Here is a 17,139-nt window from a genome sequence, read left to right on the forward strand (position 1 = left end):
AACAATGCCTACTCCAACCTGACCAGGGAATTTAACTCAATATCTAACTTGGCATTGTACATAAACTTACAAAATAAGGCATAAAACCCATCTGTCATATGACGTACAGCCAGATGACTCAATAAAAGGACATAAGAAGTTAGGATAGGGGAATTCATCCCTACAAAAAGACTAGTCACTGCAGGAGCTCCATTGGGATCAGTACTAGGGCCTCTCCATTTTGGCATCTACTTCTCTGAAGTCAAAGCAAACATCAACGGCTCTAGCTAACCAAGTTTGCAGATAACTACAAACTAGATCTTGTCAATGACTCCCCTAAAAACACAAATACTTTTCAAGGGGGCCTGACACAAATAAACAACTGGTGCCAGAGCTATGGATTCAATTAAAAAAAATGAATAATAGTACCCATTGGAAAGACGGCCACCCCTGGAAATTACTACATTGATAATGCACCCCTAAAAGTAGACCCAGTGGTCACAGATCTGGGAGCACATGTTGACAGTATCCTGACTTTTGACTACCATGCGTCTACTGTGGTGAGAAATCATTCTACATTGCACAACTTATAAGTATGGGTGTGGCATCCAGGTCCAAGGCAGTCACTGTTCCACTGTAATCACCTCAACCTGGTTGATAAAAATATGCCTGACCTGGGACAAAGGAAAGAAAAGGAAGCAAACTCAATGGAGCAGGGCACCCACAACTCAATACACAAAATTTATGAACAACAGGCGAGACCACTGGGACTTAGAACAGAAAAGGAATCAAAAGCAATGGAACAGGGCACCCACTACCCGACACCAAAGGATTACCGAGAGGAGATAGATAAACAACAAAAGGTAGCTCATAGTTATAACAATTTTAAAATATTCAATTACACCAGTATTTTCGCTGTTGTCTAAAGGGTTAAAATTTGTCCCAACTATGGACTTTAAATTAGTGGATACACTTACAGAGACTAAGTTACTTTTTAGGAAACTGAATTTAGCAGTATTTTTTTTAAGGATAGAAATCAAGAAGAAGATAGGTCAACTTTAAAGAGAAAAAGTGTTTTTAACCTGCCCCCAACACCCTTCTGTAGCAGTATTGGGGAAAGCTATTACAGAAGATTTATACAAAACTTATGATCAGATAAAAATGAATAAGAGGAAGGTATTTAATTTAACCAAGACTGAATGGGACGTGTTTCAAAAGCTTCAGCATGACATCAGGGTTATGAAACCAGACAGGGAGGGGGCATTGTATTATTTGGGAAATTCGAGTATCTTAATAAGATGTACGATATTTTAAATAACACTGAAGTTTATGAGCCTATATCCATCAACGAGATCAACATAGCTTATTGAAGAATGGAGTTATGTCTTGAAGAATATTTATTAGATCAAAGGATTTCTTTCAACACTTACAATTATTTGAAAGTTAAGAATCCAGTTTTAGCAACTATATTTGGGGTCCCACAGGTTCACAAAGATGTTTCTAAACCGCAATTTCACCCTATCATGTCTGGCAGTAAATATAAAACTTTTCCCTATGGAGTTGTTATACATAGTTGGTTAAAACATACATACACAAAAGTACAACACCTTCTGAAGGACTCCTGGGATTTTTTTAGGGAGACTTAAAGATGAACTTTGGGAAGACGACTTCATTTTCTTAACCACTGATGTCGTTAATCTTATTACTTCCCAAATCTACAAAAGGACAAAGTACAATTACTAGCTGAATTTATGACTACTGTGTTGGAAATCAATTTTATTTACTTTGAAGGGGAACATTTCAAGCAAATAAAAGGTGTGGCATCTTGTGCCCCCATTTTTGTTAATTTAGTTCTCACTGAATGGGAAAACAAACACGTTTTTAAAAGTGAATTCTCGGGTAATTTGAAGTTATATGTACGATTTTTGGATGATGTTTATATTCTCTGGAAAGGGACTACTACAGAGATTGACAATTTTATAAACTATCTGAATGATGTTTGTTCTATTTTTCAAATTCACGTACACCTATGACCACACCAGTGTCCCTTACTTAGACACATACATTTCTCATTCTAATAAAGGGTTTAAATCGAATATTTACCATAAACCCACCTTTAGCAACTCCTGTCTCGAATTTAGTATCTGTCACCCTTATAGCCAGAAAATAGTATACTAAAAGGACAATGTATTAGGGTGGCTAGAATGACGTCTCCTTATGTGGATGTGGTCAAAGAATTAGATACAGTTGGGTGTATGTTTCTTGGGAGAGGATACCCTTCTAAGTTGGTCAAAGAAACAATAGAACATGTATTGTCCCAATGGGGTACCAGGTAAAAACCCCTTTTGGGACAACATCTGGACCCTTCAGTCGATATTAACAAAGACAAAAATTATAATAGAGCCTTGGTACTTTAATACAGTCCCTATACAAACCAGATCAAGGATGTATTTACTAAAAACTGGAAAATTTTTAAGAGTAATGGAAAGATTTACAATTTTCTAGGGGAACATCCGAGTTTTGTTTATAAAACAGGGACCAATTTGAAGAACAATCTAGAAAATGTAAAATCTCACTCAAATGTTATGGCCTACCTTGGTACAAGAAAATGTAGTTTATGTAGCCAATGTTCATTCATCCTTGAGAATGCTGAGATGCAAATTGAAAATATTAATAAGGCTAAGGTCTTTTTTAAAAAATGGTAACTGTAAAACTAAATGTGTCATATATTTGGCATTGTGCATGTACTGTCCAGCATTTTATGTTGGGAAAACCGATAGGGCACTGGAAATAGAATATATGAACACACATATCAAATCAGGAAACAAAATACTAACAATACCTTATATAAACATTTGTCTAGTAGTTCGGGATGCCACACATTTAAATTTGCTATATTAGAAAAATTATTAGTCAATCCAAGGGGTGGTGTCCACCAACTTCTGCTTGAAGAAAGAGAAGTGAAGTGGCAATTGATGATGAATGTTTCTACCCTTCCTCCAGGTATTAATGATAACATTCCCCTAACTGCGCTGTTCAGCCCACACCTCTCAAGCTATCTTCCCCTTCTCTCCAGGCTAACCTCTTTACCTTCCTAACCTCTTTTAAAATACTGATTGCACAGGTAACTAAACAGTAAATTCTTGTTTTTATACTATATGCCTGTTTTTTTTTCCTCCTGAACATAATAGAAATTGTTACTATTTTTTGCTATTTGTAGCAACCTGTTATTTGTAATTGCAAACTGTGTTTGAATTTTTCATGTACTGAAAATTGTTGTTTCTTGTGGAGCTTTTCTCCCTGGGCCTCATCTATCCAGCAGAGATAGTCAGTTTTGGGTACCTAGAGTCTAATTGCAGGTTTCTGTTTACCATGCAGGTGGGCTTGTCTGAAGACCCTTTTTACCAATGACCCAAGTATAAAGGCACAAAATAACAGTGTTGGAGAGACAAATCAAATGTAACGGCAGTAATCAGGGTGACACAGGTTGTTACATTTTACAGTAGTTAAGAATTAGTTTCACAGAAGTTGACATTGTACAAGTAAAGACAGCAACATTTCACAGTGGTATGTAAAATATTTACACAAAAGTTGAGACATTTTATCAACAATTACAATCACTACATCATCAAGTATAACACATCTGACACTAATAAACTTAAAAAAAAAAATCTTACCGCCAAGTAAATTTCACATCAGGGCAACTAAAGCCATAATCAACATGGTCATGAACATATTCAGCATGGACAGCTGTATTCCACATCACCTAGTTAAAAAAGTTTAAAAAGCATTAAACATCAACTTCATTCACATACTTATGTTTGCGTTTCATCCCATCTCATTCATTTTGTCAAATTTTATAGTAATTACTGTCTGTTCTGTACATAGTTACAGATAAATATAAAATGGCAAATGTGAAAGAGTAACTACTTCAGAGTACAAGATAAAAATTTCAGAACTCAGTATTAGTCATATTTGCTGGATAAACATTTTCAATAGACCTCTCTCCTGCATACATACAAGGCTTGCACTGGAAACTAAACATGGCAACAGTTGTACCTCTATCTGTATATAGCCCCTTTAATCTTTTTCAATCAGGGGTCACACCTTTCATGAATTATCACACAGGAGGTTGTTTTTTTGTGTTAATAAATCATTCAATACACTGACTCCCATGATAAAGCTTTTCCATGACTAATGAGAAAAAAGAAAGATAACCTTAGTAGCACTATTTATGTGTGCCTTACTATAAAGTATTTGACATGTCAGTGGCAATCGATCTGCAGAAGAAAACTTCAGGGCCTCAGCAATTTATACCTCTGACCCTGGCCTTCATATCAGTCCACACATCAGGCACATACTGCATGCAGTCAAAGGAGAGACAGAGAGAAGCACTTAGATTTCTAGGCTACAGCTGTCTGAACCCACCAATCTCACCTGCTCTAAGAACCTTTCAGGCTGCTAGTCTGATTTGAATGCTCAGCAGTCAGAATGATGTAGAGCATGGAGACCTGCTGACAAACAGCAGAAAAAGATACCATATTCCTGCACAAATCCCCAAAGAAACTTTTGAAGAGTTAATGTCCCCTCCTTATCCTTAACAATGTATAACTGCATCATTATCAGCAGTGTAGCAGTAAGAAATCATAACATTGTATATGATTTGGGAATTCAGAAAGCAATGCCTTAGTCTTACATCACAGTATTTATATCACTTTTTACACCATGCTCAGTAAATGTGTAAACTCGCCTGTGTACATCTATGCAATACATTCACTAGAGCCACAAACGTCTTACATTACAGAACTATATGACTTTTTACACCATGCTCAGTAAATGTATAAATTCATGTGTACTCACCTACTGCATACAATCACTAGAGCCGCAAACAACTTATGTTGTAGTACTATATGACTTTTTACACCATGCTCGGTAAATGTATAAACTCACCTGTGCACACCTATGCCATACATTCACTTGAGCCTCAAGATTTTACATTCCAGTGCTATAAGACTTTTTATACCACTCTCTGTAAATCTGTACTCACCCGTGCAAGTCTATGCCATACGTTCATAGAGAAGCAAACATCCTATGATACAAAACTTATACCACTTTTTACACCATTCTCTGTCAATCTGTACTGTGCCGTGGAGCCACAAACATGTAAGATACATCTCCTACCAAAGTAATACTAAGTAGATTTTGCAGGCGAGTTGTAGGTGCTCTCACCCATCAGTGCTTATGCTAAGATTTAATCAGCAAACAAATCTTAACAGTGATATACCAGAGTTCTCCATTTTACAGGTTTTTTTTAGCAGTAAATCATACTTGCCATCAAATTCTTTTCTTTTTTTTTTTTTTAAATATTTAAATATCAAATTCTTTTCTAATGGTAGACCTTTTTGTTTTTTAAAGCAGTCAGTTTGAGTGTGTAAAATGTAGTCATGATGTCAGTTAGAGGATAACTAATTTAATCTTTTGAAGTTTGCATCACAGCAGAAGAGATACTGAAGGGTGTCTGAGACACCCATGATAATCTGCCAGAGTTATTTGTTGTTCCAGTTGTAAAATATGTATTAATTGGTTGCATTTCACAAATAACACCATGTCTGTGCCCAATGACTGGACTCGAGAAAAATAAAAATTATATATTAAAGAAATATTATACCAATGCTGTTTATTTCAGTATCTATCTGATAATGTAACATTTATTGGTTTCTACATATCTGCCTAGTAAAAAGAGATTCAATAAATGCATTAATTATGTAACAACAGTAAACAGATATTTTACTGTTTACTGGTATTATTCCTTATCTGTTGATTTAAGCTGTCTTTTTTCTAAAGACCTTTGATTTCATCGAAGTACCAACAAGTTTACAAAATGTCATACATAAATACAGCCATAAAAATGAAAGAAGAAATCTTTTTTCATAAGCAGATAAAACAGATTAGGCACACAGTTAACTATTATCCTCATTAATAATGTTACATAATGCAGTAGCAAGCAATAAACATGATGCATTTATAATCAATGATAAAACAAGTATCATACTAACATTTAAAATGCAATCATCCTTTCACCTAATAAGATCTCTAAGATTGTGTAGATTAGACTTTTATACCTGAAAATCAAATTTAAGGATCCGCATGCTTCATTAGTTTAATAATTTGTCCTCAAAATTTGTATGTTTATGTGAAACTTCATGTGACAGATGTTATTCACTGGAAATAGCACTGTGTATCTCCGATTCATTTGTGCCTTTTCCAGTTTAAGAGCGTAATAAACAGATTGGATGGCCAATGTCCAAACACCAAAAATCATAGCAAAATGTAAAAAAGAATGATCCAGCCTCCTCCAGGTTCACACTCCTTTATTATAAAACTGAGAATTAAGCACTTTCGTCTCTGCCAATGGAGACTTCATCAGAATAATGAAGTTATCAAAACCACTTTATATAGCCATTATAAGCATAAACAATCCAAACACTGAATGTCACAAAAATGCAACTTCCCATTAGATTGTAAAACTCCACCCTCTCTTTTTTTAAAAAAAGCATACAATTGTACCACTATAAAAACCTCTTATTAAAACTTTTCTCCTACAAAAGTCTTCTTGTGTATTTATGTGTATATATATATATATATATATATATATATATATATATATATATATATATATATATATATATATGTACATGCACATATATATATATATATATATATGGTATCAAAACAATAACCAGAATATTAACAAATCAAAATTTATTTGCTTTTTCATGTAGCATAGGAATAATGGATATATCATCATTTATACCCGGGGGGAACATAGCTGCTGGTCTTACCAGCCACTCAGTTTCTTTTTTCTTTAACAAATTTCTCCAGTCACCACGCAGAGGTTCAGGTTTTACATGCTTCAAAATACCAATCACAAACTTTTTAAAATTCAAACAATTCTGAGAATGCTTTAACAAAGCATTAATTTGTTTTTTTTTATTTTTTATATCATTTCAATGTTTACATGTTCTGTTCTTGAGGGGATGCTCAGTCTTGCCTATATAGAATGTGCAACATGTGGAACAAGTAGCTAAATACACCACTCTACTGGTGGCACAATTTCCTTTCTGATATCTTATCTCACTTTTCAGTCTATTATTCAATGTTATACTAGCTTCCTGATTTATATATGGGCATTGATGGCAGGCACTACATGGTTTAGTTCCACAATTAGAATCTTACCTAGACTGTATGTTGTGCTCCAACAACCTTATAAAATTTGCTCCAGTCTTATTAACTCTCACCATTTCTAACACCTCATTGTTCACCCTGAAAATATTCCAATTTTTTTTAAGGTTTTTTTTATGTCACCTGTTAAATGATTATATTCAAGTATGCATGCCTTTTTATATTGATCTTTAGTGACAAGTGATGTATTACTATCTCTTTCTAAACCCACCCCTAATAGGCATTTAATAATGATGCTATATCCATTATTCCTATGCTACACGAAAAAGCAAATACATTTTGATTTGTTAACATTCTGGTTATTGTTTTGACACCATATGACTATACATATATATGTATATAAATATACACAAGAAAACTTTTTTAGGAGAAAAGTTTTAATAAGAGGTTTTTATATTGGTACAATTGTATGTTTTTTTTTTAAAAAGAGGGGGTGGAGTTTTACAATCTAATGGGAAGGTGCATTTTTTGTGACATTCAGTGTTTGGATTGGTTAAGAGAGTTGTCTATTATGCTTATAATGGCTATATAAAGTGCTTTTGATTGTTAACTTCATTATTCTGATGAAGTCTCCATTGGCAGAGACAAAAGCGCTAAATTCTCAGTTTTATAATAAAGGAGTGTGAACCTGCAGGAGCCTGGATCATTCTTTTTTACATTTTGCTGGTGATTTTTGGTGTTTGGACCTTGGATTTAGTTTTTATTACACCTTGCAATGAGTCCTGACTACAGCATGGACATTCTTGCCCATTTGGAACTATCAGGTGTGGGTAGCGAAAATACTGAATTGAATTTGTTAAAACAAGAAGTCACCTTTTTGAAAGGGGAGTTAACAAGGCTTACAGAGCTTTTTTTTTTTTTGCAAAAAGAAGATAGTTCCAGAACTAATCTTCATAGGTTGGTACTAGGCTATCAGCCCTAGGGCCTATACAAGCCTAGCCATAACTGTTCCCTGGCTATTTCTTCCCACACTATTTACTTCCCTGGACCCCTGTCTAGCAGGGCAACTGACATGATCCCTGGGGTGAATTTCCTTTCTCTCATCCAATCGTCAAGGTTCCTTTTGAAGAGGGCCAGAGAGGCACTCTGCTTGACATGTATGGGCAATCTATTCCAGAGTCTGGGGAGTCTCTGGGTCAGGAAACTATCCCTCCAGCATGTTTTGTTTATTGTGATGACAAGGGTTAGATCCCTGGAGCGTGTGGCTCCGAGGGATTGGGATTTCTTTAAGTGTAGCATGTCCAACAGCTCTGGGTTTGACATGGCCTTGTATGTTAAGCAGAGATCGCCACTGAGTAGACGATATGCGACAGAGTATAGCTGGAGTTTTTTAAGGCGGTCAGCATAGGGCATCTGCTTTAGGCCTGTGATTCTTTTAGTGAGGTATTTCTGCGGCCTTTCCAGTTGTTGCAGATGTCTTGAGAGGTACATAGTAAATGGGGCATTGTATACTATAATGGGTCTAATGAGGGATGAGCACAGTGGGACAATGACCTCCTTTTTTCTGGATGAAAAGCCCTTAGTGATGAGGTGTGCCACATAGAAGGATTTCCTGACTGTTGTGGCGATGTGGTTATCGAAGGTGAGACCACTGTCCACCTGTGTCCCTAAGTCTCTTATCACACTTTTGGTGTTTAGTGTACTGCCACCTATATGGTAATTCACAGATACATGTTTTTTCCCAAAGGGGATAACTATACATTTCTTGGCATTGAGCTTGAGCCCAAGGCTCTGGCACCAAGCATCTGTTTCTGTAAGGCCCTTTTGTAGAGTATCCACATCATTTGGGGATTCAATAATGGCTCCCAGTTTGCAGTCATCTGCGAACTTTGTTAGCCAGAGTCCCTTAGTGTTGGCCTGTACTTCAGAGAAGTAGATGCCAAACAAGAGCGGTCCCAGGACTGAACCCTGAGGTACTCCACTTGTCTGGAGCTGGATTTGGAGTTGGCTACTTTTACAGTGTGGGTTCTATCAGTAAGCCAGTTAGCAACTCATTGGGTGACGTAGGGATTAATGCCCAGTTTAGTAAGTTTATCTATGACTCCAAAGTGGGGGATGGTGTCAAAGGCCTTGGCAAGGTCTAGATAGGCTGTGTGGACCACCTTACCCTTGTCCATGGATCTGGATACTGATTCGAAGAAGTCAATCAGGTTCAGGAGACAAGATCGGCCCTTCACGAACCCAAATTGGGTGGGGTCCAGTGTTTGAAGGTCGACAATGTCTTTGTTTATACGTTCCATGATAATACGCTCCATGGCCTTGCAGATAAGGCTTGTCAGACTGATGGGATGGTAGTTTCCGGGATCCAAGGTGGATCCCCCCCCCTGTGGAGTGGGATAACTGTAGCTGTGCGCCACTCAGTGGGCACGAAACCTGAGGTGAGGCTATGATTAAACATGACACTTAGGTGAGGTGCCAGTTCATATTGTAGTTCATGTAGTACACAGCCTGGGATGTCATCTGGTCCCATGGATGCTGTATTCTTAACTTTGGAGAGTGCGTTTTTTACTTGTGTGGCCATTATTACCGGAATTTGGCAGTTTTCTGGTATTGAGATGGGCCATTTAGGGGGTGAGAGGGGGGTGAAGTTGGCACTGAATCGATCTGCCAGGATATTGGCAATATCCTTGGGATCAGTACATTTAATGCCATTCTGTTTTAGCTCAGAGCAGATCTGAACATTGCCATTTAGATTCTTGACATAGTTATAGAATGCCTTGTGGTTGTCTTTGGAATCTTTGGCAATTTTATTTTCGTAACTAGCTTTGGAGGATTTTATGAGGGATTTCAGTTTCTTACTGAGGCTTGTAAGGGAGTTTTTTGCATCCTGGGATTTTCCTCTTTTCTGCAACAGTTTCTTCCTTTTGTTGTAAAGTTTGTTTATGGCAAGGGACCACCAGATTGGCTTCCTTTTTTTGGATGAGAGCACCTTGGTTCTATTTGGGATGGCACGATTCATGCATGAGTGGATGTGCTCGTACAGTGCCTTAGTGTAGGATTCAGCAGTTGAACTTTCAGTTCCCGTCTGCATGGGTGTCATGAAGTTTGTCACTTCTGACTTAAGTAGTACGACGTTAGCTTTGGAGAAGTTTTTTATGGAGGTTTCCTTACTGGGGAGTGGGGGTGGGATGTGGATGTTAAGGGTGATTAGCTTATGGTCAGACCTGACTAACAAGGGGGTGACCATAGGTGTGGAGCATCAATTTCCCATGTTGGTAATGACCAGGTCTAGGATATTGGACCCCCTAGTGGGACTACGGATTAGTTGATCCAGGGCATTGGGATTTATGAATTCCAAGAACCGTTGTGCAAAGGTGTTGGTACAGGAGTAGTTTTCCCAGTTAATGGCAGGGTAGTTAAAATCACCCAGTATTAGGGTGTTTGGTTCTATCTTAATATTTTCCAGTATGTTTAGAAAGGTGCAGTGAGAATCTTGGGGTATGGTGGGTGATCTGTAGGAAGCTACAATTTGAATTGCAGTCTTACCTAGTGTTAGTTGCACCTGGAGAATTTCAGACACATTGTGTTGGGCAACTAGCCTGGTGGTGTGAATATTCTTGGTGAATATTGACACTCCTCCACCTTTAGTGTTTCGGTCCTGGTTTGGTAGCCGAAAAGTGTGGTAAGAGTTGTAGCCTGGTATTGCAGGGGTGCTCTCTGGAGCCTTGAACCAGGTCTCAGTTACTGCACAGATATCGATGTTCTCCATTTTTAGGAGTGCCTCAAGAGAGTGTATTTTGAGGTTTAGACTTTTAGCATTGAGGAGCATTACCTTCAGATTTTGCGTGCTTGTACCTGTTACGGTGGTGGTTTTGTCCTTTTAACTTTGCCTAAAATGGCACTATAGGGGTTGCAAGAGCCTTAGCCAGTAACCTGAATCCCATGGGCGACAAGTGAAGACCATCTGTGGCAAAGCATCGTGGTCTGTCAATCATGTCGTCCCAGGCAGACAGATACTGGATCCCCTTTGAATGACACCAGAAGCTTAGCCAATTGTTGAAATCAGTAATTTTGTCCTTATATTGTGGTATCATTCTGGGCGAAGGCAGGATGCTACTCAGGGCTAGGGTCATACCTGCCTGGGCCACATGATCCGAGAGCTCTTCCATGTCTCTTTTCATGTAGTCCAGGGAGGTACGTCTGATGTCATTCACTCCAACATGGACAATGACAGAGTCATATTTGTACTTGTTGTGGAGTGACTTGAGTGCATGCGTTATGTGGCGGATCCTGGCACCAGACAGGCAGCTGACTGTAATTTTCTCCTTGTTCAACCTGGTGAGAGGGACATCAGTGTGCCGGACTATAAAGTCACCTATGACTAAAGTGTTAGGTACATTGTCTTGCCTTAGGGGCTGTTGCTGGGTGGCACACTGGTGTTGTGAACTATGTGACACTTTGGTTGTGATTGGTGTTTGTTTGCGTTTCAGCTTCAGAGGTCCTTGTTGCTTGGGCAGGTTACAGTTAAGGGCCTCTGCATATGTGGATTTAGTGTTGCTATGTGTGGGAGTTGGTGGTGTGGGTTTAGAAGGGCTATGTGTTGCTTGAGGTGTAGTGTGGGTGTTAACCTTCTCCTCTTGACTGTCTAGCACAATCTTGGGTGGAGAGAGCTTTGCTTCCATTTTGGCTATGTAAGTGCATCTCTCACAGGTTGTAGTGTTGGGTGGTAGGAGGAGAGGGTGTCTGTGTACATGAGGCAATTGCTGCATTGCCCCAGTATGCCCAGATTCACCAGGTGGACAGGAGAAATCACCGGAAGCTGACCCTTGGACATGCCTGGTTTGGTGCTTTTTTTTTTTTTTTGTAAAGTAAAGGAGCTGTTTTCCTTACCTTAGCAAGGTACTTTGCAATTATAGGCTGTTTAGTGCCTACTACTAATTTCTCCTTTTTAACAAGGAGAGTTGAGTGCTTGTATCAGTTTAAGGTTTCCTAGTGTTTTCCAGCAGGTATTAGAGAAAGTGCTAGTCACAGGGATGCTTAAAGGTAAGATGAAAAAAAAACGCACACTGCAGTGTGCACTAGAGAAGTTAGATGTGAAAGTAGGTAACTTAAGTTTTACCTGTTTAAAAAGTTAAGGTTTAGTGGAGAGTTACTATTTTTAAAACAGCAAGATGGATTGAGAGGGGTGGTCACTTTTGTATTCTGGTACTATGGAATGCAGTAGGATGGCCAATAAATTTAAATTGTTGAAGGGGAGAGATTTCAAAAATGATGATTTTGTGATTACTCACACAAGCCAGTGAAAGTAGAGAGGAAATGAGATATATGGTCAGATTAACATAAGAGGCAGGCAACTAGAAAGACAGTGGTATTTAACAAGACAACTATGACTGGGTGGGACGGTGGGGAAAAAATTCTGCCTGACTCAGAAGAGAGAGAGAGCTGTGGTCTCTTTTGAAGTTTTAATATGCTGTTAAAGCAGAATGCAAGTAAAAGAACAAGGTAAAGAAAACAAACCACAGTATTCAAAATATAGAAAGGCAATAAATTAATACAAAATACAAAAAGTAAAAGCAAACTAACCTTTCCTTCACAGCAAAGTGTAGATCTTAATCATTTTATTCGCCTGCATCTCTTTCTGTACACCACGATGAAATACAGGCAGGTTGCCATGGTGCAGAAGTCCTCATTGGTTAGTGTGATCACATGATGGATGTCACCAGGCAAGAACAGGAAGAACAAGACTTTAATGGCATTTTTCAAGAGCGGCGATGGCTTTCAGAGGCAGTTAAAGCTTCAAAGAAGGCAGAGGAGAGAGTAACAGCTCAAAGAACTGGTATTTTAAACAAAAAAATGGAACAAAGCCGTTTTTCATGAAGGTACTGTACATTTGAGTCAAAATATTGACAACGAAATACCTTGTACCAGTACAGAAGCTGGTCATAACCTTATAGCAACTGGATCTGATTCTGAAAATATTAATGTTCGTTTAGAAGGGCTGTTAAAAAAAATTTGTTTTTCTAAAGAAGTAGTCAATGATGTGTTACAGCCAAATATTAGAAGTAACAACAAAAATAGTGAACATGAAGCATTTATTTCTTTGAAGGATTTAAAAAAATACTGTTTAAATTAAAATCCTTGCAAGTAGATATTGCTTATTTAAATGAATGCTTGGTTTTAAAAATTGTACCACAAGGATTAAGGTTGTTTAAATTTCCTTTTGTTATTAATTATAATGAGGAAATTTGAATGACTTCAGTAACTTTTTTGATGAAACTGGGTTTGGTTTGATAAAGAAAACTGTATTTTATTAAGAAAGACAAAGTGAATATGTAGCACAGGAAATTGACAAGCTTGATGCAAAAATCAAACAGGATTTATTATTTTTTCAATACAAGGAATTGCATTTCAAGATACTTGATAAGGTTGAGGGGAGAATTAATAATCTTTTTCACAAAAAGAGAAGAAAGTTAGAAAGGGACATTAAGCATTACAAAAGTAAAAAGGTGTACCCAGTGGGAAGTATCTTGAATTCTAGTTCCAAGAATGCTTACACACCTAGTTACAGTGAAGCACTGAGGGGGTCAAATGAAAATGATGAAAGTTCAGAAAATTATTATATAGCAGCTAAGGATTTTCAAACATTGTGTCGCTTGAAGAGACTGGCCCACAAGTATACAGACCAGGGAGAGTACAACATAAGGAACTACCCACAACCTCAGAGGAAGTATGCATACAGGAATGTGAACAACTACAGGAACTGAGAGCAATTGAAAACAATATTATACATAAGGAGAATGGTTTTACAATATGCAACTATACGGACAGGGTTATTACATCTGAATATTTCAGTTTATTGTCCAAGGGTATCAAATTTGTCCCAGAAAGAAAGGGAAACTTTGACAATATTACTGAAATAAAAATGTAAACTAAAAAGTTGAATTTTGATATATATTTTTCAGGGCAAAGTTTAAATACTGTAGAAGGTACTAGAGATAATTTAGTTACACTTAGAAAAAACAGTATATTTAATCCCCCTCTGTGTCCCTTATTGGATACATTTGAAAAAATAGTTTTGGAAGATATATGTATACAATCCATGAAAATGATTAAAAAAAGTAACTTGGAACCTTACTAGAGAGGAACATGACTTATTGACGGAATTTAGGAAGGATGATACCCTACGTATCATGATGCCCGATAAAGGAGGGGGAATAGTATTATTTAAGGCCATGCATTAATCGAATGAGATGCAAAAGTTACTGTTTGATGAATAAACCTACACTGTAGTTTCCAAGAATCAGATAAATATGTTGAATAAGAGGATAGATATAGTACAACTTTCTATATAGGAAGGACCCTATAATTCCTGTTTCTTTCGGAATTCCCAAAATTCATAAAAATGTGGAGAAACCATTTAGACCCACTGTGGCAGCAAGGGGTTCAAAGATACACCCCTTAGAAATACTGGTAGATTCATGGGTGCAACATGTAGTTCAAAAAACTCCTCATTTAGTTTGAGATTCTTGGGAATTTGTGCGTCTTTTAAAGAAAGATATCTGGGAAAAAGATTTAGTTTTCCTCACAATAGTTATAAAAGACCTTTTCACAGTAATCCCCAAGGCTGAAAGACTTTTTTTTTTTTGAGGAAGCCTTGTTTCAACATTCAGATCTAGGGCAGGAACAGTTAACACTCATTTGTGAGCTTATGAGTTTGATATTGGATAATAACTTCATTTTTTTTGAAGGAGAATACTTCTAACAAACTAAAGGGATAGCAATAGGGGCAGCGTGTGTCCCTATATATGCAAACATAAGTGTTGCTGGGATGGGAGACCTCATTTGTGGTCAATTGTCCTTATTGGAACAGAATAAAAATGTATTCAAGATTTTTTGAAATCTTTTTATCTGGGAAAAATATTTAGTTTTCCTTACAATAGTTATAAAGGACCTTTTCACAGGAATCCCCAAGGCTGAAGGACTTTTTTTTTTTTTTGAGGAAGCCTTATTTCAACATTCAGATCTAGGGCAGGAACAGTTAACACTCATTTGTGAGCTTATGAGTTTGATATTGGATAATAATTTCATTTTTTTGAAGGAGAATACTTCCAACAAACTAAAGGTGTAGCAATAGGGGCAGCGTGTGTCCCCATATATGCAAACATAAGTGTTGTTGGGATGGGAGACCTCATTTGTGGTCAATTGCCCTTACTGGAACAGAATAACAATGTATTCAAGATTTTTGGATGACATTTTTGTCCTTTGGAATGGTACATATGAGGAAGCAGAGGAATTGTTAATTACTTTGGAAATACAACAGAGTTTTTGAAATTTACATATCATCATGATAGGAATGGAATTAGCTATTTAAACACATACATATCCTACTACAACAATGGGTTTGAATCAAAAGTTTATAGAAAATACACGTTTTGTAACTCTTATCTACACAGCCACCCTATACTACAAAAAAGGCCTTCGACACCATTCCCCATTCTGGTATTATAGACAAGCTCACCAGCCTGAACATAAACCCCTGTGTCACAAGATGGGTTGCCAACTGGCTCACGGACAGAGCCCACATGGTGAGAGTTGCGGGAGCTAGGTCCGTCTCTAAACCGGTTACAAGTGGCGGTCCCCAGGGCTCAGTCTTAGGACCCCCTCCTGTTCGGCATATACTTCTCAGAGGTACAGGCAAGCACAGGAGGACTATGGCTGACCAAGTTCACAGACAACTGCAAATTAGGGGCTATAATTGACTCTCCAGCTTTCACAGACATCCTCCAAAAGGGTCTCACTGAGACAGATACCTGGTGTCAAAATCATGGCCTCAAGCTAAATGCCAAAAAGTGCATAGTCATCCCCTTTGGAAAAAAACAAAGTACCCACAAACTACCACATAGGTGGTAGTCCCCTAAATACGGAAAATGTAATAAGGGATCTGGGGACCCAAGTAGATAGTAATCTCACCTTTGAAAATCACATTGCCAAAGTGGTTAGAAAATCCTTCTATGTGGCCCACCTAATCACAAAAGGGTTCGCATCCAGATCAGAAGAGGTCATTGTGCCCCTCTACTCATCACTCATCAGACCCATCATAGAGTACAACTCCCCATTTTGGATGTACCTTACAAGACACCTGCAACAGCTGGAAAGACCAGAGAAGTACCTCACCAAGAGAATCACTTGCCTCAAACAGATGCCCTATGCAGCTCAACTAAAGAAACTCCAGCTGTACTCGGCTGCATACCGCATACTCAGAGGGGATCTCTGCCTGACATACAACAAGGCCATGTCCAACCCAGAACTGATGGACATGCTCCACCTAAAGAAAGCCTTATCCTCTTGAGCCACACCTTCTAGGTATCTAAACCTCACCACAGCAATAAATAGGACGTGCTGGAGGGATAGATTCCTGTCCCAATGACTTCCCATGCTTTGGAACAAGATTCCAAAATACATTAGGCAGAGCTCCTCACTAACACTCTTCAAGAGAAACTTTGACGAGTGGATGGGAAACAGCAAGTTTACCCCGGGGATCACTTCAGTGGCTGTGCTGGACAGAGGCACAGGGAACTAATCTAAGGGGGTAGTGAAAGCCAACACATTCTGGCTAGGCTTATAAATGCCTTCAGGCAGATAGCCTAGTACCTACCTATGAATATAAGAGTATAGTAAGAGGACAGGCCATAAGAGTGGCAAGGATGACATCTCATAGAGAAAATGTGTTGAAAATTTGAAAAAAATTAGTGAGATGTTCCAAGAGAGAGGTTGCCCCAGGAATTTGTCACAGGAAATATATGAGAAATGGGGTATCATTTATAAACCCCTATTGGGGGTGGATTTAGAAAAAAATAGTAATACATCACTTGTCACTAAAGATCAATATAAAAAGGCATACATACTTGAATATAATCATTTAACAACCAAAATTAGCAAAAACGGACAAAGCAGCTACAGCACGGACTGTTTAATGTT

General features: G+C 37.9%; 1 protein-coding gene across 1 annotated transcript in view; it reads right to left on the reverse strand.

Annotated features, from left to right (window-relative positions):
* GSR (glutathione-disulfide reductase) overlaps window positions 1-17,139 on the reverse strand; it is a 300,254-nt gene that overhangs the window by 219,133 nt on the left and 63,982 nt on the right. Inside the window, exon 3 of the mRNA XM_044059619.1 lies at window positions 3,657-3,745. Within this exon, the coding sequence (XP_043915554.1) occupies window positions 3,657-3,745 (89 nt within the window). The remainder of the gene's footprint in view (window positions 1-3,656; window positions 3,746-17,139) is intronic.

Source organism: Protopterus annectens, chromosome 17.part0, assembly GCF_019279795.1.
Source record: "Protopterus annectens isolate FY-2018-M chromosome 17.part0, PAN1.0, whole genome shotgun sequence".
NCBI lineage: Eukaryota > Metazoa > Chordata > Ceratodontiformes > Protopteridae > Protopterus > Protopterus annectens.